General features: G+C 34.2%; 1 protein-coding gene across 3 annotated transcripts in view; it reads left to right on the top strand.

Moving 5' to 3' along the window:
• CSMD3 (CUB and Sushi multiple domains 3) overlaps window positions 1-26,160 on the top strand; it is a 1,308,251-nt gene that overhangs the window by 1,108,094 nt on the left and 173,997 nt on the right. For 2 of the 3 annotated variants that reach the window (XM_030937706.1, XM_030937707.1), the window contains 3 exons: window positions 15,504-15,617; window positions 16,117-16,212; window positions 17,832-18,035. In XM_030937706.1, coding sequence (XP_030793566.1) covers window positions 15,504-15,617; window positions 16,117-16,212; window positions 17,832-18,035 — 414 coding nt within the window. The remainder of the gene's footprint in view (window positions 1-15,503; window positions 15,618-16,116; window positions 16,213-17,831; window positions 18,036-26,160) is intronic. The other variant, XM_030937708.1, reaches the window with a different exon arrangement.

Below are 26,160 nucleotides of genomic sequence, written 5' to 3'. Positions count from 1 at the left end.
GCTTTATAGAATTCTATGAATAAAATTTGCGTGTATAAGTACAAAACTTTGTTAAAATGTAATATGAGAAACTTCCATTGCAATTATAGCATATTAAGTAATTTAAAATGATTCCATACTTCATCACTTCTGCCAGGCCTAGACAATACATGGAACTTGAATACTTACATATATATATATATATATATATATATATATATATAAGCTTTGGGACAAGAGGTAGGGACTCAAGCATTAATAGGCTCATTGCTTGTCAGCTAGTAATACTAATCCAAATTAGTCTTACATGTGCATGAAGTAAAGAAAAAAATCTCAAATGTCTTTCAGCATATCAGTATACCTAAATGATTTTCTTGTCAAAAGTATCTTTAGCCTGAGTCCAGAAGTTTGAGTCCAGCCTGGGCAACATGGTGAAACTCTGTCTCTACAATAAAATACAAAAATTAGCCGGGCATGGTGGCACGTGGTCCTAGCTACTAGGGAGGCTGACATGGGTGGATCACTTGAGCCCAGGAGGTTAAGGCTGCAGTGAGCTCATGATCACACCACTGCACTCCAGCCTGAAATATATCAATGTTTATGAAGTCTAGAATTTCCATTTGTAAGTTTCTTAGCAATTAGTGCAGTGTTTTGCACATACTAGATAATAACTAATTTAATACAAATATGGCAGTTTGGAATGAAATTACAGGTGACTCTTATGTGTTTTTGATGATGATGATAATAATGTTGCCAAAAATCAGTGATGAAGATGACAACAGTGATAGCAAAGATTGAAATAGCCATGGTGAGATGTGTTACTTTGGTTGTATTTAGAAGTGTTTACCTTTCCAGATTAGCATAAATTATTATATTTTTGCTCTTTTTGTTTATGGATGATATTGTTTAAGACTGTTTCTGAAAAAAAAAAAAAATAACTATCAAAGGAAAGTCTTTGGGAGAACCAAAACAATACATAAGACCATTTGTCCACTAGTGCAATTCAATGTGTTCCTTCAGCAATACATACTCTGTAGATGTATTTCAGTAATGCCTTTATGTTCCATTTTGTGTGTATGTACTCTCTGGAGAAGGTTAAGTAACTAAAGGAATATGCATAGCATCTGAGAAATTGGACCAAATGACTGATAAAACCTCTTCTCACATTGATATTCTATTATTCTTATCTGTTTCCAGAGTTAAGTTTTCTTATTTGTTTGTATTAAGGTTACTCATTTTTGCTGTTGATCATCATATTTGACATGTTAAACAATAAGTGCTTAATTTTATTTATTTATAAAATCAATATTAGTTTTGAATTTGTAAGGTAACAGACTAGAAATGTCACAGAATGTGGTGTATTTGTTGGGAGTGTACATGTGAGTGATATTGTCTGTTTTGTCTACCTGCTGGGCAAGATGCTTTACAGATTAATCTCTACAACAATCTGAATGAGTGGGTATTATTTTGCAGATTAGGAAAACAATTCAGAAAGGTTTAGTAGTATGTTCAAGGGCACACACCAGGAAGTAGCAACGCTCGTCAAATCTAGGTTTGTAGAAATGCAAATCCCAAACTCTCTATGACTAACGTTTTACTTCGTAATAATTGTGAAAATAAAAGTTAATAGATTCTGCTACTCCTGTGAATTCTAAAACCTATTTCTAAAAATACTAAAAGTCTACAGAATATATGTCATGTTATTTACTAAGAACACATTTTATATAGATAATGTGTGTATTTTTAAGGTAGTAGAAATCTATTCCTGTATTATTTATGATGACTAAATAGTAATTTGGCCATTTAGGATGAATGTATTTACAAATAAATTATAAAATATTTCCCCCATCTTTTTCAACAAAATATCCCTAAAATAATTTCACTCTTGCCGGGTGCGGTGCCTCAAGCCTGTAATCCCAGCACTTTGGGAGGCCGAGACGGGCGGATCACGAGGTCAGGAGATCGAGACCATCCTGGCTAACATGGTGAAACCCCGTCTCTACTAACAAATACAAAAAACTAGCAGGGCGAGGTGGAGGGCGCTTATAGTCCCAGCTAATCGGGAGGCTGAGGCAAGAGAATGGCGTGAACCCGGGAGGCGGAGCTTGCAGTGAGCTGAGATCCGGCCACTGCACTCCAGCCTGGGCGACAGAGCGAGACTCCGTCTCTTAAAAAAAAAAAAAAAAAAAAAAACTTCACTCTTTTCTTTCAGTTCTGCTTCTGCTTCTTTATCATGTATCTTAATTGTTTTGTTTGACCTTCCAAGTTCTCTCAGTAGTTTTTGATGTGACCTGTCCACCAGTATACTCCATGCTGCCATGATCTATAGGATAATGGCTAAGAGACCAGGCTTAAGATAAATTCATATTCTATTAATTCAAATCTTAGTTCTTTCCCTTTTTAGCTTACTAATTTATTGATAGTTGTCTTTTTTTTTTTTTTTTAATCTGCAAAACAGAGATGATAGTGTCTACCTCAAAGGTCTTTGTGAGGATCAATGAAGCTGATATGTATAAAGAACTTTACACGGTTCGTTACATATAGTAAGGGTTTAATGGATGATAACTAGTTAATATTATACTGTTTAAAAATGTTTTTTATTCATTTAAAAATATTTTTATTCATTTTCTCAATTTCTACTAGTAACAAATTCTGTCACTTGTATTGGAAAATTTTAATAGACTTTGGTCTGGCTATGTATATATGTGTTATATATATTACATATGTATTAATATATGATATATGTGTAATATATGTAATAATATATATGACACATAACATATATACATGCTATTACATAAATGTGTACATATTATGTGTGTTATCACATATATGTGTACATATGTATATATGCATCTATTATTACATATCTATGCAATATGTATGTGATATATGCAATATATAATATATAAAGCATATATATATAACATATTTTATATATATAAAACATATATATATATATATATATATATTTAGAGGGGATCTTCCTCTATCACTGAGGCTGGAGTGCAGTGGCACAATCTTGGATCACTGCAACCTCTGCCTCCCAAGTTCCAGTGATTCTCCTGCCTCAGCCTCTCAACTAGCTGGGACTAAAGGCACGTGCCACCACTCTAGGCTAATATTTTGTATTTTCAGTAGAGATGGGGTTTCCCTGTGTTGGTCAGGCTGGTCTTGAACTCATGACCTAAAGTGATCTACCCATCTAGGCCTCTCAAAGTGCTGGAATTACAGGTGTGAGTCACTGCACCCGGCCTAGTCTGGCAAAATAAGTGCCAGAGAATGGCAGCATTTTATAATGAGAATAAGTAAGCTTGGAATTCCTTCTGTTAAAAAAATTGAACAATGAGATCACTTGGACTCGGGAAGGGGAACATCACACACTGGGGTCTATCATGGGGAGGGGGGAGGGGGGAGGAGGGAGGGATTGCATTGGGGAGTTATACATGATATAAATGATGAATTGATGGGTGCTGACGAGTTGATGGGTGCAGCACACCAACATGGCATAAGTTTACATATGTAACAAACCTGCACGTTATGCACATGTACCCTAGAACTTAAAGTATAATAATAAAAAAAAAAATAAAAAAAATAAAAAAAAAAAAAATGTGCAAACAGGACTCTCAACATAAAGCTAGAGCCCAAGTTAAAGAGATGACTAGTGATGATTTTTTTGCAAAGCTAAAATGTTGACATATGGTGTACCCCTCCACCTGTTATTCTGAAATAGCTGTACATTCTGCCAATGAAAGAGCCCTTAGTAAATGGAACTTTGAAAGTTGAGGAGTTGAGGGTACTTTGCCTGCAGAAAAGTCATGGCAAAGCATGCGTAGGAGGCAACATGCGGAGTGGAGTTAAAGAATTCAATGAAAGCAAGAGCTTGAATCTGGGCATAATGCTACATTGTGTGTCAAAGTCTCATATGTAAAGCAGAGAGAAACAAAACTTATCTATTTGAAGTAGGAGCTAGGGGGGCCAGGAACTATATCCACATAGCATCCCTCTCACCTCTAGATGTAACCTACACATTGAATTACATTCTGTAATAACCTCATAAAATTAACTGTCACCAACAGCTAGATGCCAGTAAAATTTTGTTAGATTGAGTTTTATCCTATTTTAGTCTCTCTGCTTCAAAAGACTCATTTTTTTTTCACAAATATATGACATTAAAAATAAGATGAGGGTTATAGGTTTTATACATTAAAAGTAACATTAGTGACACATCAATCAAATAAAATGTATGGACTTTGAATTCAGATTTGATTAAACTAACTATAAAAAGACTGTTTTGGGGTAAAATCAGGGAAATGGGAACAAGAAATAGTTATTTAATGAAATAAAGAAATTATCATTAAATTTGTTAGATCTGGTAATTATATTGTGGCTATTTTTTAAAGTCGTTATCTGTTAGAGACCAATACCAAAGCATTTATGGGAAAAGAATATGACGTTGGGAAGTTGCTTAAAAGTACTCCAGGTTGGGGATACAGGTCGGATAGGAAGAGACACATGAAACAAGATTGGCATAATGTTGATAGGTGTTGAAGCTGGGTGACGGTTTCATGGTTGTTTATTTTACTATTCTGTCCACTTGGTATATGTTTGAAATTTTCCATAATAAAATAAATCCCAGTAATTTAATTTATAGTCCCCAAGAGAATGTCTTTCTGGCTTGAATCTTTCTGATCCAATTAGGATTTGGCAGATATATTCTACCAAATGTGTTAAAAATATATATATATATATGAAAGGTGATTAAATAAAAGCACACATTCAAATTGAAAATAGTTCAAAACAAAAGTGCTAATAACATATTTGAACACTTTAAACTTTTTATTTGACTTTTATGTTTTAATTATTTAAAACATATAATAGAATTACTTATTGTGTGTGTGTGTGTGTGTGTGTGTGTGTGTGTGTGTGTGTGTGTGTGTGTTTTCAAATTTCATTTGCTTTTAAACACTAAATTAATTCTTAACTTCTGGGAAATGTTACAACTGCCAAATTGCAGATAAGCTTCTGGCTTGCAGTTGAATAGGTCTTTGCTTCTGGAACAATTAAAGAAAATTAAACTATATTTGCTTATAAGATGTTTTTTGTAATGTCTATACATTTAAGATACGTCAAATGGGCAGTTTTGAAATTTTGACAGTAGGCAAATGGTCACAATACAGACAGAAATCTAGCTTTAGAGAAATCTGAAAGTAGATGTTATGCATTTAGTCAGCAAACCTAGTTTATGGGTTGACAAAAGTGTCATACACAAAATAATTGTTAACAGAAAGATAAATTAGGACCCCATTTGTTGTTGTTAAGTTCAAAGAAAGCCTAGATTCCTGGCGCTACCAAATTACTGGATAATTGGGTACCAAAGGCAAATCCTTGAATTTTTTAATTACATCTTTTATTTCCTAATTACTACCAAATAGCAATACGTTAAGATTTTCATATATTTATTTTTCAGAGCCAGAATGATCTCATTATACTCTGTGAGTTGCTGACTTAGCACTCCAGACTTTTTTTGCTGAAAGGCAGGATTGGCCCCAGCATTCTAGAGTGGAGCCATGCTTCTGCATGGAAATTTTAAAATGCTAAATCAGCATGACACAGCTAATTGTGAGTTACTAGTTTACCACTATTGTACTGTGATAATAACCATGAGTGCTTGTAATCTAACTGATATGTAGAAACTATAAATGTTTTCAAACTATTAATAAAACTTTCACTTGATATTACAGTCAAGTATCCCTAATCATCCCTTATGCATGAGACTAGAAGTGTCTTGGATTTCCGATTATTTTGGATTTTAAATGTTCGCTTATACATAATGAGATATCTGGGGAATGGGACACACATCTAAACACAAAATTTATTTATGTTTTATATACCTCTTATATGCATAACCTAAGGTAATTTTATACAATATTTTAAATAATATTTGTGACTGTCACATGACATCGGGTGTGAAATTTTCCACTTGTGAAGTCGTGTCAGCACTAAAAAATATTTGGAGTTTGAGGCATTTTTGATTTGGGATTTTGGGATTAGAGATGCTTAATTTGCTTATCAATTAATGCAACTTATATCTAAACTTTTCCATTGCTAGAGAGCTTTTAAAAAACAGTAGCACATTGATTTGATTTGGTACTGATTTTAAAAATTCTGCTTTCTGATGTTTTTGGAAGTAAATTTTCATAATACTACACTTTTATTTATTTTTCATAAAATTGAAGTTCTAATTGCACTCCTTGTAGTAATCGTTAAATGTAAAAGCCTTTAAAATCAAGATATCCAAGTGGTATAATCATCCCAAAATGCAAATTTGTAGCTATTCATACAATAAGTACTTTCATAGTTTAGAGTGTACAGTATGAAGAGCAAACAGTTCTGCACAGTACATATTACTGATTTATAAGGGAAGCATTTTGCATGCATGACAATTTCTAATATTTTGTCTTAAAATATTCATATGAGATGAAAATATGAGTCAGAAATTCACATAAAAGTAGCCAAACATGATAGTTTGTGTTACCAACAGTATTTTTTTATGATTTCACACATAATGAAATATAGTACTCTACCCATCTTTGATTTGAATCTTCTTTATTTCTATTCTGTCAGTACTGTGGATGCACATGTGCATTTTCATCTGTGCTGTGTTGTTAATAAAATGAAAACTGACCAAAACAGTGTCGACACAATTTTTAACAAGGTGGCAAACCAGGTCAGTTCCTAATATAGGCATCAAAATAAACCCTAGAATACAAAACAATGTGTAGATTTTGCGAAAGGAGTAATAAGCATGTTGAGAATCAAGTTGAGATCTAATAGGAATTTATGATATTTTCTAATTTCCTTTTCTGCACCGACTTCCTTCTATGTGGAACTATTTCTTTTGTGATGAAGTTTCAGTGACTTTGAAACAGAAGGAATTAAGATTGAGGGAGTAAACAAAAACAAAGATAGAATGCACTCTCACCTTGCTTCCCTTTTCTTAGCCCCAATAGAAAGCTGATAATTACATTTTCCTTTTTCATCCAAAAGAATAGAATGTAAAATCAAGTAGATAGAGAAGTGCATAGCCAACTTGAAGTCTTAAGACAAATTAAGCTTGATTAAAATAGCTGGAGTACTCATCTCACCCAGGCAGTCCTATCTTTTTTACTAAATACTGATGTATAGAAAGCAGACAATGAAAGAGGATATGCTCACATAAAAGTTGAATTAAATTTTGCCTATCAGTAAGTTTTCTAACTGAATTAGGAGCATATATATTTACAAAGCTGAGTTACTAGTAATGGCGACTAACATTTGTTACTGTTTCAGGTGCTGTTTAAAATGTTTTACAAGTATCAATTTACGTGCTATTCACATCAATCCTAGGAGGTCAGGTACTTTTATTATCCCTGTTTTACAGATGAGGAAACTGAGGCTTTCCCATTTGGTTAATCCTGGATTCAGTCCTTGAGAGTCTGATTCCAGAACTTGAATGCTTAACTCTTTATTAGGCAATTTTATGAAATGCCCTAATATCATAGCATATATCAGACACATAGGTTGTTCATTTGAAAACATTAATCTTCCTAAATCTGTTCAGCTATAAGTACTGATAATCTTTAGGTTACTTCATCCATTCTTTTATGCAACAAAGAGGGCTTGTCATTTGGCAAGCTTTGGCACTGTCATTGTCACCATCATTAATTTGGCACTATCTATCTGACTACTAGAGCTGCTTCCAGGGAGACCTGCTGGCCTTACTTCACCAAATTTGAAGTCTTTTATGTCAAAACAAGTTTAAATCAAGCTGAATTCACTACAACCTCTTAGATATTTTAATTTTAACTCTCCACCACCTTCTACACAGGGGTTGGATCTCTTCCTTTAACCATGCCCCAGTCTAAGTCTCAGTTTTGTTTTGTTTTTTTCCTCACAATGTCATGCCATTAGGTTACTCAGAGAATTATTCCCCTCTGAGAAAAAAAAAAAGCCAAAAAAATTGAAATATTAATTTGCATAAATTCAATTTTCATTTTTAATTCAATAACTCCAATCCTGATCATTGAATTATGGTAATCATGTCCATATTTGTTTTATTATCCTCATTTGAAATTAATTAATTGCTAAATCAGTGAACCTTTATATAATGTAGCAGCTAGTTATTTTGATGTCTCAAAAATTAAAACAAACTTCTAAAAGTTTCTGGTTTACTCAGTTTTAAAAAGAAATCATTCATTTACTTCCTGCAGAATAGAAGAAGAGTGTATTAGTCCATTCTCACTCTACTGTGAGGAAATATCCAAGACTGGGTAATTTATAAAGGAAAGAGATTTAATTGATTCATAGTCCTGAATAACTGGAGAAGCCTCAGGAAACTTACAATCATGGCAGAAGGCAAAGGAGAAGCAAGTACTTTCTTCACAGGGTGGCAGGACGAAGTGAGAGCCACCAGAAGAAATGCCAGACCCTTATAAAACTATCATATCTCATAAGAACTCACTCATTATCATGACAACAGCTATGGGAAAACCACCCTCATGATTCAGTTACCTCTCACTGGGTCCCTCCTAGTACACATGGAAATTATGGGAACTACAATTTGAGATGAAATTTGGGTGGGAACACAGCCAAATCATATCATTCTACCCCTGGTCCCTTCCAATCTCATGCCCTCGCATTTCAAAACACAATCATGCCTTTCCAACAGTTCTCCAAAGTCTTCATTCATTCCAGCATTAACCCAAAAGTCCAAGTTCAAAGTCTCATCCGAAACAAGGCAAGTCCCATCTACCTATGAGCCTATAAAATCAAAAGCAAGTTAGTTATTTCCTAGTTACAATGGGGGTACAGACATTTGGTAAATATCTCAGTTCCAAATGGGAGAAATTGGCCAAAACAAAAGGACTACAGGCCCTATCCAAGTCCAAAATCCAATAGAGCAATCATTAAGCCTTAAAGTTCCAAAATGATCTTCTTTGACTTCATGTCTCACATCCTGGTCACACTGATGCAAGAGGTGGGCTCTGTCAGCCTCAGGCATCTCCGCTCCTGTGGCTTTGCAGGGTAAAACCCCCCTCCTGGCTGCTTTCACAGACTGGCTTTGAGCATCTATGACTTTTCCTGGTGCACAATACAAGCTGTCAGTGAATCTACCATTCTGGATCTGGTGGATGGTGGCCCTCTTCTCATAGCTTCACTAGGCAGTGTCCCAGTGAGTACTCTGTGTGGGAGCTCCGATCCTGTATTTCCCTTCCACAGTGCCCTAGCAGAGGTTCTTCATGGTGGCTCCACCCTGCAGCAAACTTCTGCCTGGACATTCAGACATTTCCATACATCCTGTGAAATCTAGGTAGAGGTTCCCAGACCTCAATTCTTGACTTCTGTGCACCAACAGGCTCAGCACCATATGGAAGCTGCCAAGGCTTGGGACTTGCACCCTTTGAAGCAATGCTCAAGCTGTACCTTGGTTCTTTTAGCCACAGCTAGAGCTGAAGCAGCTGGGTGCAGGGCACCATGTCCTGAGGCTGCACAGAGCAGGAGAGCCCTGGGCCAGCCCAGGAAACCATTTTTACCTCCTAGACCTTTAGGCCTTTGATGAGAGGGGCTTCCATGAAGTTCTCTGACATACTCTGGAGACATTTCCCTATTGTCTTGGGGATTAATATTTGGTTCCTCATTACTTATACAAATTTCTGCAGCTGGCTTGAATTTCTGCCCAGAAATTGGTTTTTTATATTTAACCTCACATGGTCAGACTGCAAATTCTCCAAATTTTTATGCTTTGCTTCCTCTTGAATGCTTTGCAACTTAGAAATTTATTCTGCCAGATACCCTAAATCATCTCTCTCAAGTTCAAAGTAAGTTCCACACATCTCTAGCACAGGAGCAAAATGCCACCAGTCTCTTTACTAAAGCATAGAAAGAATCACCTTTATTCTAGTTCTCAACAAGTTTCTCATCTCCATCTGAGACAACCTCAGTCTGGACTTCATTGTCCATATCACTATCAGCATTTTGGTCAACAAGTCTTTAGGGAGTTCTAAACTTTCCCACATCTCCCTGTCTTTTGATCCCTCAAAGCTTTCCAACTTCTGCCTCTTACCTAATTCCAAAGTTGCTTCCACATTTTCAGGTATCTTTATAGCAGCACTCCACTCTTGGTACCAATTTACTGTATTAGCCTGTTCTAACACTGCTATGTAGAAATACCCAAGATTAAGTAATTTATAAAGGAAAAAGGTTTAATTGACTCACAGTTCTAAATTGCTGAAGAGGCCTCAGGAAATTTACAATCATGGCAGAAGGCAATGGAAGTAGCAGGCACCTTCTTCACGTGGCAGCAGGACACAGTGAGAGCCAGCAGGGGGAATGCCAGATGCTTATAAAACCATCATACCTCATGATAACTCACTCACTATCATGAGAACAGCAAAGGGAAAACCACCTCCATGATTCAGTTACCATCCAGGGGAACATGGGGATTACAGTTCAAGATGAGATTTGAGTGGAGTTGCAGCCAAACTATATCAGACTATTCAGAAGTGTCAGGATAGGCATAGGAATTACTTTGATGGGTTTTGCAGTAGAAAAGAGAAATTGAGCCAACTTCAAATATAACAAGAAAAAGTGGAAATTTATATACCAGAAGCAGGATGGAGGTTAGTAGATGGAAAATTATTAAGAGGAAACATCAGGGATGAGGGCTATTCTGGCTAAACCACCTTAACACGGACTGTTGGTGAAGGCAAGCCAGGGTTATCAGACGTCACCTGGGGGATGGTGGAGGTGAGAGGGTAATCAGACATTGAGAGAAGGGATTTTGGCTAAACCAGCTCATCAGGATTCTTGTTAAAACTGGACAATGCAAAGACAGACACAGAAGTGAAATAGTCAAGGCCTAGTTGGGAAGAGGATTCAGAGGAGCCTGATTAAACATTGGTCAAGGAGAGAATAATAGCAATGGTAGAACGTTTCAACCATGTTGCAGATTAGAGTTTAGTGGAGAAGGGAGCTTTAACTTCTTGTTGTTCTATTTATTCATGTTCTAAGCAAAGACCCTCCCCTGTAAGCACTAACCCATTTTGGTGCATTATGCCATATTCCAGGCACTCACTATACTGTTTCCGCAATGATGCTTTCAGGGTAACTGTTGGTCTGTAGTGACAATTTAGCCACTTATCTATGCTAATGCTCAAGAGTTTCTTTATGCCATCTTAGACACTGTCATCATTTATTGAGTTATATTTGGGATGGCTTAATTAAGCAAATTGGATGAAGTCTCAGGAATTAAATGAATGTGACCAAAGGGAAAAGGATTCGACAGGGTTTGATGGAGAATAGGAAACAAAGGCTTACTGAAACAGTTACATGAAAATTTATGTTATGCAAACCTTCTCAGTCAATGGAACATTACTTCTCAATTTTATTTGGATGTGATACTTCAAAAATTAGATGTCAAATAAACCTTGCTTTGTCTACAAAAAAGAGTAGATAGATACACTGCCTTGTCTCATTCTGAATTTATTCATGAGGAAGAAAATGAACTAGGAAAATACTTTAAAATTGGGATAAAGGTTCTAGCAACATGATCTAAACTGGTTTTCCTTTTAGTGATTTCTCCAGACTTTTAAAGTGATTTATTAAAAATCTAAGTTATAGATTTATTAAAAATGTGTCGAGAACTCCACGAATGTTACCCATTAGAGGTTAGTAGATGCTTTGCTTTAAAGAATGGATTTAATTGATCAGTATAGCAATACTCTTCATGGAAAGATGTACCCAAAGTGCCCTATTGTTGGTTTATAATTAATTGGCTAGCCTAACATCTTTTCATAGGTGGAATAAAGAAAAGCTGCTACTTCAATAAACAGAAATAGAATTAATAGAGTTAAAGAGCAGGGACCCTGTCTGTACTGGTCACTTTCTTAACACTAGCATTTAACCCAGTTCCTGGCACATCACAAAATCAACTAATGCTGGTTGAATTAATAAACTCTATTCTAAAATACAATGTATGAAAATATAATAGGCTTAGATATAATTTCAGGCATAAAAACTACATAATTTGCATAGGCTTATTTGTTTGCTTTTATCTTACTGGTTTCCTTATTCTCCCTTTTTCTAGCTTACTATAGTATATATATCACTATAAAAATTGAATTTTTCAACAAAAGAGATAAAAACATTTTCTTTAACATGTATTATGTTTAAAGAAGAAAAAAATTAGTAGCATTTCCCTTAAGAAATAGCTTGGTGTATACAGCTTACTCTTGTATATTGAGAGCAAAATGCTTTTGAAATCTATATGCTTAAGAAAACAGAAAAGAAGCTTGGAGCTGAGATGCAAGGAATTCTGTATCTCTGCTTGGAAATAAAGAAACAGACCACGGAGCTTGTTAATCATGCAAAAGACACAGTCAGCACAGACTTGGGGTTAATTGTAGTTCTAGAAATAAAAGAGTGTTCTACCCATTGGATTGAGGCACCAGCATCAGGTCAGTGTTTAGAGAGAATTTTTAAAAAGAGCAGAACTATGACTCTCATATAAATATAAAGGATACTTAAAAATTTTGTTTAACTTTCAGTTAAAGAATGAGAAACCCAGTAAGATGTTACAATGGTTCAAAAGAGAATTCAAATAACCAAACAACAGATGGTTAATAGATAAATTAGATAGATCTGTGGATAAGATAGATAGATAATCAGGAATGTTAAGATGAATTTACAAACAAATAGGTGCATACAGGCAAAATAAATCTGTTCACTGGGCAATAATCCATTGCATTATACCACAGTCTCCATTTAACACAAGTAACCCAATTTGCTAGACAAGTTGCTTACAAAAATAAAATAAAAAACAAAAAACAAAAAAACAGTAATCTTTTGAGCCACTTTAAAATCTCTTACAGATTTTCCTTATATCACTTTCAACCAGGCAAATACCTTTGGCTATTCAGAACATTTTAGAATCAGAAGACTTACTGCTGTTTGCACCTTAAAAAACTAGATAAACTAAGAGATTTACAGACAGAATGGAGAAGCAGATCTGAGAGTCACCACTTACTTCTTAAGACTTCTGACTGGGAGTACTTGGTTCACGATTATAATATATCAGTTTAATGAGACAATATTAATATGATAATGTGTGAGAAATCAAATCACTATGTGAGTGTTCTTCATTGTTCATACTACAAAATAACTTATGCGTGTACTTTAAAATTTTATCTTTACTATAGTGATTCCATATCCTCTCAGAGTAACTGTTTTCTGATGAAAGCTACTTTTAATTTAAAGTTTCAATTGCTGATATTAATGCAGAATTGATTGCTTTTAAAGAAAAGTGGCTCGCCCATTGCTTAATAAGGCAAGATTCAGCACTCTACTCCCCCACTCCTAGCTTTCTCAACTCTCCCAACTGAGTTAATAACTACAACAAATTACAAGCACAAATTATTAACAACACTTAAAAGAGCATGCCCTACAGTTTTCTATACTCAACATGATACAAAAACATGGGGTTAATGGCTGCATTATTAACAGTTATAGTCTCAACATATTCAGTTTAGAGATAATGCAAAACTGGTCTATCTGTATAGAAACAATAATTGAGAAGAGGACTAAAGGCAAAAAAAAAAAAAAGATGAAATTTTTTTTTCTTTTTCCTCAGAAAAAGCTCTTGGATATCTGTGTATTTTAGTTGTTTTAAATGTTTGTAAATATAGTGGTTTGCAAGGAAATTGGGCATGTTTTCTGATGGAAAGAAAGAGTTAAAGGATGCTGAATTGTACTTTTTTTCTTAATGATATCCCAAAAAGCTGAAAGAATGAATTATACTCCAAGAGCCTTTTTGGGCAGTGTGCTTGATGTAACAAAGTTGTCATGATTAGACTAACATATCTTTTTTTTTTTTTTTTTTGGCTACTTGGTAAGGCAGCGGCAATCTGCTTTATAATAGAACCTTCTTAAGACATGTTTGAGAACAGATCATCTAAACACTAATCTAAACAAATGCAAAAACAGAAAACCTTTCCTATATATATTTGGAGTATTTTGGAAGTAGCTTGGGATTTGGTGGAACAAATTTGGGATCTTTTAAAAGGGTCTGAATTCAAAATTTTTGTATGACTTGTAAACCATTAAAATAATTCACAGCTTGTGTCTGGTTTGGTGGAAACATACATTTGTATTCATGACTTCTAGGAAATATTTTAAGGAGGATTATTGACAAATTTTAGCACAGCAATGTTCAGAAATGTTCAAAGAAACATCGCTGTATCTGTTAATGTTTTCATTTTCTTTTGCTCCACAAAGAACTGGACTGAGATCACCAGCTTATTTTTACAGGCCAAAAAACTACGTATAGCTTTGTTTACAATATTATGTGTATAACTGAATTCATAGGCAAAAGTAACCATGTTTCAAGTGAATTAGCCTATTAGTATAAGGACCACCAGAGAATGTCCATAGCCTTCATTTGAGGTGTACAATTTGAATCAGCATTTGAAACATATACTTGTATATACTCATGAAATGAACAATTTAAATTCATGTGATTTCAAATTTATAAAAGTGACCTTGCTTTTACATTATTAAATTTTCATTAAAAATTATACTCTTTTAAACCCCACAATTTTACCAATGCAATATTTTAAGGATAATTTTTCTTACTGATTGTATTTAAAAAAAAAAAAAACCGCAAAGCAAACTGATTTCTGTTCTTTCTGTTCTTGAAACAAGTTCTTTCTCTATAGTTTTAGTTTCGGTAAATTCTGCATGTAAGTTTAGTATATAATTAAAGGATAAGTGAAAATAGAGTAAAAAGACACATCTATAAAGCTCTATTGGTATGTACTTCAGAACTGTACTTACCATGGAAGAGCAATTATTTTGCAAAATTTTATGATATCTCAATTGCTGAGGAATCATAAATAATATTTCTTTATTTTGGCAGAAGATTAACAATAAATGTTTAGGAATCATTTAAAACTTAGAATGTAAATTAAACACTATACCTGAAAAGAATCTTGCTAATCTTTTTCTAATGAAATTATTACTCATAATGGAATAGCATTTTTAAGGACAATTTTAAAACTCCCCTGAATTAAAAGTTTGTCTATCTCATCTAAAGGAGGAGGAAAAAAATTAGAAAAAGAGAAGAGAGTCACAAAGTGAAAAGAATCAGACCACCATTGGGAAAAGCCAAAAGTAGTTACTATAAAGTATTAATCATCAATCTTATTATTTCTGATCCAAATTAAATGCTATACTCATTTATATTTTTAAGAATTGTTGTCTTAAAATTTTATTGCTTTAGGTCATGGTCACTTCTTTTATGACCTGAAGTACTGTGTCAGTAATATGAACCAATTGGCACCTATCCTCTTTTAATGGTAGAAAAAAAAAGTGACTATTATATTGTAATACTTTGTTCTCTCTCTCCTCCTCTTTCTATTTTTTTGTTTTTTGTTTTCGTTTTTGGATGGTTGGTGATTTGTTTGCTTCTCCGGGTTCCTGTTGATCAGTGGTGTTTGGCCAGTTTGTATTTTTCCAGACATCACTCCACGATGTTGTTGAGGTGTATGATGGGCCAACTCAGCAATCTTCTCTGTTATCTTCCCTCTCAGGATCCCATTCAGGTATCCTTTAATAGAACTGCCATGCATCAGTTACTGATTAAAGACTGACTTTGATTAGTATTGTAGTGAAAGTTGAGATTTATGTCATCCATATTAGAAATAAAGTGAAAATAGTGTCACTTTTTTTTTTTGTAAAGAATAGAAACAAAATTAACTCAGAAGGTTGAGAAAAATACAACCAGCTATTCTCTGGGATTGTAACCAAGTAAATAATATATTTAATCACTTAGTCTCTGGTGTTTAATGTAATATAAAATATTTAAGAATTCTTTGAAGAATGAGGCAATATGTATAAAAATGTAATGAAAGCTTTCTGAGAAAAAGCTTGCAATACAAGTTGAACCCAAAGAAACTATATTGGTAGTGGTAGGATATTTTAAAGTAATTTGATAGAACATAGATTGACATTTTCAAATGACAGTGTAAGATTATAATATAATTTGTTAGGTTTACTGAATGAAAATTATTTATGATATCTAGTGTTTGTTTTGTTGAGTAGGAGAATCACTTCCACTGAGTTCAGGTAATCAGATCACAATTCGATTTACTTCAGTTGGACCAATAACAGCTAAGGGATTTCACTTTGTTTACCAAGGTAAGTGACCCTGTAGTCTAGAAACACACTAAGGAATGATATCATTTTCTATGATGTATTCAGAGATTTTGAATGATGAACTCCTCTAGATAAAAGTGTTTTTAAGCAGTTTTATTTTGTCCCCTCCCCCATCACTACATCACTGTCAACTTGACCAAAGTAAACAAAATCTATTGCTTCCATCATCATTCTCAGTTTAAATGCCTGATTTTCCTTCCTTCTCACATATTGTTTTCAAAACATCTACTTTTTTTCCCGACAATTCTTTACTATCTACATTTTCTATTTTCTAATAGTCTAGCACTCTAGACTATTTAGTCTAATTTAGTTTAGCACTCTAAAGTAAAGGTATAAAAATTTTGATGCTGATGTACTTAAACATGCCAAGGAAATCAGTGTTCCATTCTAAAATTATAGTTTCTCATTCTCTCAGGAGAATTAAAACTTTCTTCACAGTTTTTAGGACTTTTGTGCAATTAGAAGTTTGTTTACACAGTTTTTTCTTGCCCTGTGGTAGACAACCTTCTATATTATCATTAAACCAAGTTAAGAGTCATTATTTGAAATATTTTCTTTGAAATACATATATTCATATAGTAGTTATTCTGAAATGTATCTTGCATTTTATTCCTAAGAAATGTATAAGCATTTGTGATTTGTTATTCCTATTAAACCCTCTTACCCCATTTATCAGTTGACTATAATACTATACTCTTTTATGTTAAGTAGTACTTCCCCCTGGAAACAATGTGTGGCATTATGACTGTAAAAAGGCACTATAATGAATGGAATTATACTTACTCAAGTCGAATAAGAAGAATTAATCTATTTAGAATTCATCATATCATTTTTCTGGGCTATTGTCAATCTCTTTAATCACATTTGTTATGTGTTTTAAAAAGAAAAAACATCCTGTTATCATTCTATTTTACTAAACCAAAAAAAAAAAAAAAAAAAAAAAAGAGACACAATTAAAGGACATACCTATAAAATCTAAAAGCAATTTTAAATCTGATATTGTGTGATTATTAAAGTAAAAAGTTTTATTGTTGTTAATCTGTCTGACATATATTCTACCTAGTCCAAATGTAGTTATCTTTCTCAATAGCAAATGTGTTTGAAATTGTTTGTGAACATTCTATGAAACTAGTAAAGTACTGTTTGCTTTTGTAAAATCTGTTTTTAATTAAGAACCAAATACTGAAAACAAAAGTAAAATTATTTGATATAACCTGACACATATTTTTTGAACTTGGTATTCTAAGCTTAAAAAGAAAAAAAAATGCTTTCAGTTTTATCCCACAAATTACAAAAATATCTAACAAAGAGTACTTTGTAATATTAATGAGTCTGTTAAAACAAAAATAGAAAAAAATATGGTTGATGTTTAAAGGATCAGAAGTAAAACTTTTCTGATAAAAAACCTTGATGACGATAACAATATTTATTTTAAATTATGTTATTCTGTCTGAAATTTAACACTTTAAGAATATATTAAAATTGTTAATTCAAGTTCTGATAAAAAGTTATGATTTCTCGAAAATGTGTTTAAACAGTTACATACAGAAATCTGTATTTGTCTACCATGTAAAATTGAAATAAATAATATTTCTACACAGCTGTTCCTAGAACAAGTTCCACACAATGCAGTTCTGTGCCTGAACCAAGATTTGGAAGAAGAATTGGCAATGAATTTGCAGTCGGTTCCTTGGTTCTTTTTGAATGTAATCCAGGGTATATTCTCCATGGATCCATAGCAATTAGGTGTGAAACAGTGCCCAATTCTTTGGCCCAGTGGAATGATTCCTTACCTACTTGTATTGGTGAGTATATAAATTTGTATGATCTGTGATATACATATTTTATATAAAAATTGATTATCTTACAACTTTCAATTTGTTAAAATTTCAAATGTAATTATGCACTAAATTTTAAATAATTTAATAGGTATGCTTTATATAAATATGAAAAATCAGTGGAGATTTGTTGCAATTGTCTTGATGATAAAATCAGTGAAAAACTTTTTGCTGAATTAGCTAAATAGTTTCCTCATTTACTGATTTATATGGATTTATATGGATGTAAGTACATACATATATTTCCAGGAACACAGAATCTGATGCTACTCATGTGGGATTATGAAGCACTATTATCCTTTTTTTTATTTTTAATTTTTGTGAGTACACAGGTGTATATATTAATGGAGTACATGAGATGTTTTGTTACAGGCAGTCAATATGAAATAAGCACTTTATGAAGAATGGGATATCCATCTCCTCAAGCATTTATTCATTGCATTGCAACAATCCAATGACACTCTTTATTTTAAAATGTACAGTTTTTTTTTTATTGACTATAGTCACACTGTTGTGCTATCAAATGGTAGGTCTTAAAGCTGACTTTTCTGGAAATATTTTGCTTGGTCATCAAAAGAATTAGAAAATATGAATTGTTTTTTTTCTGACTCTGTTAGATATAGATATGTATAAGAATATAAAATAATAAATTTTTTCAGTCTTTCACAAATATGGGTGGTAACATTTTGAATGAGTAAAATGCATAAGGTTAGCCAAAAATCTTATTGTTTCAAAGTTGTTTTTGCAATAGTATATCTACCTTATGTTGGTAAATAGAATGTACACTATCTAAAATTATGGATATCTTAATAGTTTAGAATTTTATAGTATTTCAGGGTAATTATAATGATGCTTGGCTTTTGTAGCGTTCCATAGACATAGAAAATATAGAGAGTAGGGAAATTACTCTCTTCCCTGCCCCAATAACATATCTGAAAATTATTATTTTTAAAAAATACATAATATTAAATTCAAAAAAGAGTGGTAAGACTTCATTTCAGGTTATAAAATAATTCTAATGACTTGAGTTGTTTCTCATTAAAGTTACATTGGCATGTGATGTTAAAAATAAGATTTTATTTTATTTTATTTTATTTTTTTGAGAGAGAGTCTTGCTCTGTTGCCAGTCTGGAGGGCCATGACATGATCTCAGCTCCCTTTCAATTTCTGCCTCCCAGATTCAAGCCTCCTGCCTCAGCATTTCGAGTAGCTGGGATTACAGGATTGCACTCCCATGCCCAGCTAATTTTTGTATGTTTACAAAATACAAAAGGGACCAGGTCTCACCATGTTGTCTAGGCTGGTATTGAACTCCTGGCCTCAAGTAATCCACCCGCCTCAGCCTGCCAGAATGCTGGAATTACAGGTGTGATCTACCATGACCAGCTGAAAATAATATTTTTTAAAATAAAAGATAAGCAGAAATTTTGTTTTATTTTTGTTTTAATTTTAATAATCTTAATAGTCCACTCTTCATAGGGAAGAATGAGTGTGTATATTGACACATAATAGACAATCATAAATATATAAAATTACTTTTCAATAACACATTTTGCCATATGAAAATGAATTATATTTGCCATTCTTAATTTTAGCTTTTTAAAATACATTTGTTCACATGTCAGTTCATAGGTCATTAGAATAAAAAATAACCTTAAATTGTGAAATAACATAGAAGGTACATTCATTTCTACTGAGAAGAAATCAAAGATAAATCTGTTGATATGCATTCACAGGATATGTTGTGTTTTTTTTGTTTGTTTGTTTGTTTGTTTTTTGACGGAGTCTCGCCCTGTCGCTCAGGCTGGAGTGCAATGGCATGATCTTGGCTCACTGCAACCTCCGCCTCCCAGGTTCAAGCGGTTCTCCTGCCTCAGCCTCCCGAGTATCTGGGATTACAGGCACCCGCCACTATGCCCTGCTAATTTTTTGTTTCTTTTAGTAGGGATGCTGTTTCACCATATTAGTCAGGCTGGTCTTGAACTCCGGACCTCGTGATCCATCTGCCTCGGCCTCCCAAAGTGCTGGGATTTAGGCACGAGCCACTGGACCAGACCAGGATATGTAATTTTTATAGAATATATTTGCTTTAAGTAAAATATATTTTTTTACCATTTAAATCAGGACATTGTCAACAATTGTGCTAGGATAATGGTATAAACTGAGCTGTCACAAATAACTAGGAAAGATGGATAGTCATTTGATTTCTCTAGGAATTTGATATTGCCACTCCCACCTCTCCAAAAAAATATACCTAGCATATTTCACAGTGCATTTTTTTCTTACAACAAATATTTTAATTTTTTCCGTGACAATAAATGGAACCTGAACTATTCTTGTATTATTCTATTATTTGTCGAATGACCACTTAAAAAAATAATTTAAAACACTAGAAGACTGTAAATGACTCTTCAATTTTCTTATCTTTTAGCTAAATAACCACAATTTCTGATTTCTGATATTTATAATTTTCTTAATGCCACTATTTGCCAATCCTATCGTCTGAATATTTATTCTCTCCCTCTCCCCACCACCCCCAACAACACACAAATTCTTATGTTGAAACCTAATCCCCCATGTAGGGGTATTAAGAGGTGGAGCCTTTGGAAGGTGACTAGGTCTTGGGGGCTCCACCCTCAGGAATGAGATTAGTGCCTTTATAAAATAAGTCTGAGGAAGCATATTCAGCCTTCTGCCATGCGAGAACACAGAAGGCATTGTCTATGAAGCACTGAGCAAGCCCTCACCGAACACTACATCTGCTGGCACCTTGATCTTAGACTTCCCAATCTTTAGCACTCTAAGAAATACATTTCTGTTGTTGACAACTTACCTAATCTGTGGTATTTTGTTTTAGCAGCCTGGATTGTCTAAAAAAGGCCTATTCCATGCTAAGTAATTTAAATACATATTTGATGTAATCCTCTGACAAATCTATGGAACTGTTAACTTTTGGAATGTACAGATGAATAAACTGAGTCTGAAAGAGGTAAAATAGTTCTCTTTAAAGTGGCAGAGCCATAGTAAGGGTTAGAGTGGAGGCAGGATTTAAGACTAACTTTTCCTACCTTTATACCTAAATTAATTGATAGATTACTGCTTCTGTTTATGTTCTGACTTATAAACTATTTCCCAATTACATTTCTGCCCCATTTATTTTACAGAATTGCGGACTCTATAAAGTACATTTTTGGCAGTCCACAAGTATAGGAGATAAATCAGCTGGACTTGATGTTCCACCTATCTTGTGCCTACCAGAGAGCTGGGGTTAATAGGGCAGAGAGATCTTCCCCTTAGGTACTTGTACTCTAATAAAGACAAAACAAATAATGTCCTCTTTTCTGAACCACAATACATACAACACAATACATTGACTTCATACTCATGAAATATTATAAATAACATTTATAACATTCTGAACTAAAGGAATCATGAGCTAAAAGAAATGTTTCTATATGTCAATGCCAAAATTAGTCATGCTATATGCATAAATTGGAAATTATATTGCTTGAAATCAGTTTAATAATTGAAGACAGACACATAATAATAACTCCCTTCAAAACTCACAGTAGATTTTTAAATCTTTTTCTATAAATACTAAGAATCATTGTTTCTGCCTCACTTTCCCCAGTAATTATTTACATAATTTCTCTTCACTTTTAATATATTTACGTAGGTATTGATAGAAAATATCAATGCTGTAAAAATAGAAGAACTTAGATAAATAGTTCTCTTTACTTAGTTTCATGTAATCTACTGTAAAAACAGAGTAATATAATGACATGGAAATTCATAAACTAGTTCATTAATCTTTAAATATCATCAAAACCCCTTTTATTCCTTTAGAGTGTTCAAAGAACCTACATATGCCAAGAATTGAAATGTAAATGTGTGAATTAATCCTTAAAGGCTCTGTTTGTATATTTATCGTGTTAATGTGCTAATTAATGTGAGAGGTTGTAAAAAATTATGTAAAATTGAGTGAAATCATCAGAACTGGGAATTGTACTAAATTATCAGCACAAGAGTTGTGGGTGAATGTCTTGGCTTTGTCCGCATGACTGAATTGAGGTGAGTTACAATAAGATCCTGGAAAATTTACATAATCTCTGATCTTCAAATCCCATATCAATAAAACAAGAAAATAAGAGAACTTCTTCATAGGTTCATTATGACTAAATGATTAAAAGCCTTGGCTTAGTTCTTAGAACCTAATAAGTACTAACAAACTAAGTTGTTTTTGTCAAATAATCCACCACAAAATCAAGAGAGAAGATTCCAATTCTAAAAGTATTCAATGCAGAATATAGGACTTAATATGCAGTACTGATCAAGTATTTGATACTATTGATTTTAATTTGTTGATATTTTAGTTTTAAAGCTATTTAAAGTTATTATATGGAAAATGTCCCTTCCACAGAAGATGTTTACATTTTGGAAAAGGCTGAAAGCATTAAGTACTGTCATCCTTTCCAACTTTAATTTAGGGTTTCTTGCATGTTTGACTTTTATTTGCATTTAAAATTTATAAGCAAGTTTTTGAAAATGTGCTGATTGTATTGAAAATAGTAGTAAATCTTTATTAAAATATACCATTTAGGAGGACAGTGAAATTTCCACCAATTAATGCATTCCAGGCCAAATGGTCGAGGAGTATACGTAAAGAAATAAACATTTTGGTTTGTTTTCATTATTGGCAAATTTTTTTAACATAAAATAAAACAAAGTTAAAATAATTATTACTACAATTTTAATAAGCCTTAGAAATATATATTTAACGAATGTTTATGCTCTGCTTTTCTTCTTACCCTAAAAATTTAAACATCACATTATCCAAAGAAATATATTTTCTTATGCCCATGAAGACATGCAGATGAGACAGAGTTAGAAAGAGGCAAGATAAAGATGGGAGAAATGATCTGTTGCATTAAAAAGAGAGAGAAAATGAAAAATAAAAAAAATAGCAAAATAGCAAGTGAAGAGAAGTGACTGAAGAAAGAGAACATTTGAAGAGAATATTTGTGAAACATAGAATAGAGAATATGAGACTATAAATTTTACTTTGTTTTTATTTTTATTCTTTTTGAAATCGAGTCTTGCACTGTCACCCAGGCTAGAGTACAGTAGCACGATTTCCTGCAACCTCTGCCTCCTGAGTTCACACAATCCTCCCACCTCAGCCTCCCAAGTAGCTAAGATTACAGGCATGCACCACCATGCCTGACTAATTTTTTTGTATTAGTGGAGACAGGGTTTCATCTTATTGGCTAGGCTGGTCTTGAACTCCTGACCTCAGGTGATCCATCTGCCTTGGTCTCCCAAAGTGCTGGGATTACAGGTGTGAGTCACCGCACCTGGCCCAAGACTATAAATTTTAAACCATTAACCATTTGTGTCTGAAACCCAAGAAAACCCCTATTCTACATGATTATCACAAAGTGTTTTTGTATTTCAAATGTATCAATTGATTAATTCTAGCATTTTAGCCATCAAATATAAAAACCTATATAAAAAGAGTAAGGTGATACTATCCAACTAAGGATTTATCTCAGCAAGTACAGTAGCTCATACCAGGAACTAAAGTCTATGAAAGACTTTAGGCTTTTATCTATTCTATTACTGATATTCCACCTCAGTAGTGAATGCTAGTTTACTGTTCTCAACCTAGATTCAGCCAGAACTCACTTCTTACTTTTAGGGCAAAAGATGAGCTACCCAGGAACCCACACTATCTCTCTGTCAGAGGTCCAGCAGTCTGTAGTTTCCTGGGCTTTTTGAGAACCCTGATACTGCATTCATCAGGAGTTATTAGATATAGAACAGACTACCTTTAATTTTGCATGGATTTTTGCTATGGTCTAAATATTCATTTTCCCCATTTTTTTGTGTAGAAATTCTAACCCCTAAGGTGATTGTATTGGGAGGTGGGGCCATTGGGAGATGACCAATGGGATTAGTGTCCTCATAAAAGCAACACCAGGGATGTTACTAGTTGGACATCCAAGAGAGATGTCCCTCTACCATGTGAGGACACAGCAAGAAAATGGCTGTCTATGAACCAGGAAAAGGGTCCTCATCAGATACTGAATCTGCCAGTGCTTTAGAAAACTTTGATTTCCCAGCCTTTACAACTATAAGACATATATTTCTATTGTTTATAAGCCACCACCTAGTCTATAGTTTTTTGTTATACTAGCCTGAAAAGACTAAGGCAGAAAATTGGTACCGGGAGTGGGGTTCTACTGTAACAAAAACCTAAATATGTGGCAGCAGCTTTGGAACTGGGTAACAGGTGTAGGCTGGAAGAGTTTGAGATGCATGCTAGAAAAAGCCTACATTGTTGTGAAAGGACTGTAAGGGGAAATTCTGATGAGGGATCAGAATAAGAGGAGGAAAGCTCTAGAGAAAGGCACCATCTTTTTACTAAAATATCTAAGGGGTTATGAATAGAATATTAGCAGAAATGTGGATAGTAAAGCCAATTCTGATGAATCTTTAGATGGAAATGAGGAACAAGTAGTTGAACAATAGAGGAAAGAATATTATTGTTATATTGAAGCAAAGATTTTGCCACTTTATAACAAAAGTGGCTGATTATGTTCATGTTATGGAGTTTTCTGGAAGGTAAAACTTTAAACAATGAAATTGGATATTTGGCCAAGAAAATATCTAAGCAACATGTTAATGGTTCAGCTTGGCTTCTCTTGACTGCCAATGATTTAAACATGGAATTGTTAATTGATTGGAAATCAGGGCCAGGCACAGTGGCTCACACCAGTAATCCCAGCACTTTGGGAAGCTGAGGTGGGCAGATCACAAGGTCAGGAGTTCGAGGCCAGTCTGGGCAATGGGAAACCTGTCTCTACTAAAAATACAAAAATTAATCAGGTGTGGTGGTGGACACCTGTAGTCCTAGCTACTCTGGAGGCTGAAGCAGGACAATCACTTGAATCCAGGAGCCAGAGGTTGCAGTGAGCCAATACCATGCCACAGAACTCCAGCCTGGCTGACAGAGCAAGACTCTGTCTAAAAAAAAAAAAAAAAAAAAAAAAGGGAATCAAAACTTCTATATTTTAAAAACTTTCAACCTACTCGTATTGGAAAAATTAGAAGACCTATTCAAAAGAGAACTTTAAGAGTTTAGCCAAGGCGAGTGGATCACCTGAAGTCAGGAGTTTGAGACCAGCCTGGCCAACGTGGTGAAACCTGGTCTCTACTAAAAAATACAAAAATTAACCGGGCGTGGTAGTGCATGCCTGTAATCCCAGCTACTTGGGAGGCTGAGGCAGAAGAACTGATTGAACCTGGGAGGCAGAGGTTGCAGTGAGCTGAGATCGTACCACTGAAATCTAGTCCAGGCAACACAGTGAGACTCTGTCTTAAAAAAAAAAAAAAAGTTTAGCCAAGTACTGTTTGATAAGAAGACTGGTATGAACTGACCATCTCAATAAAAGCTAGAAGCTATTCATCAATACAATGCAAAGATTAATCAGCCATCTAAACAGAAGTCAGGACCTATTGTCCAAAACGAAGAATGAATCTGAATGCATTTCAGAGATTGAGGCTGCCCATCCAGTCACAAGCCCAAAGTGCAAGGGCCTTGGAGTCAGATTTCAAAGGAAGGGCCTTAAGCCCCAGGCTCTGATTCATGCAGTCTGCTTGACTACACAGGAATAGTTCCCGTGGGTCTGGTTCACCATGCCCTGTACCCAGTAAAGTTATGGAGATGTGGTTGCCTGTATGTAGATTTCAAAGGGTGTCCTGGAAAGTCTCTCTGCCCAGACAGAGATCTGCCATAGGGGTCATGTGGATGGCCCCACAACTTTAGCATTACCTTATGGGAAAATGCCCAGTGGAGCTACAGAGGTGGGGCCACCCATATGATCGTGAAACAGTAGAGCCACTGATGTGATGGTAGTCAGGGAGAACCACAGGCATGCAACTCTAATCTGTGAGAGCTGTGGTATGTATTATGCCCAGCAAAGTCACAGAAGTAAGATTATAACCTCCAGTAGGTCCAGAATATGGAAACTTCCCTGCAATGTGTCTGGGAGGAGACCTCCAACCTGTGAGTCTAGGAGGTGAGACCATA

Source organism: Rhinopithecus roxellana, chromosome 9, assembly GCF_007565055.1.
Source record: "Rhinopithecus roxellana isolate Shanxi Qingling chromosome 9, ASM756505v1, whole genome shotgun sequence".
Classification (NCBI taxonomy): Eukaryota; Metazoa; Chordata; class Mammalia; order Primates; family Cercopithecidae; genus Rhinopithecus; species Rhinopithecus roxellana.
This window is presented reverse-complemented; position numbering and strand designations above follow the sequence as displayed.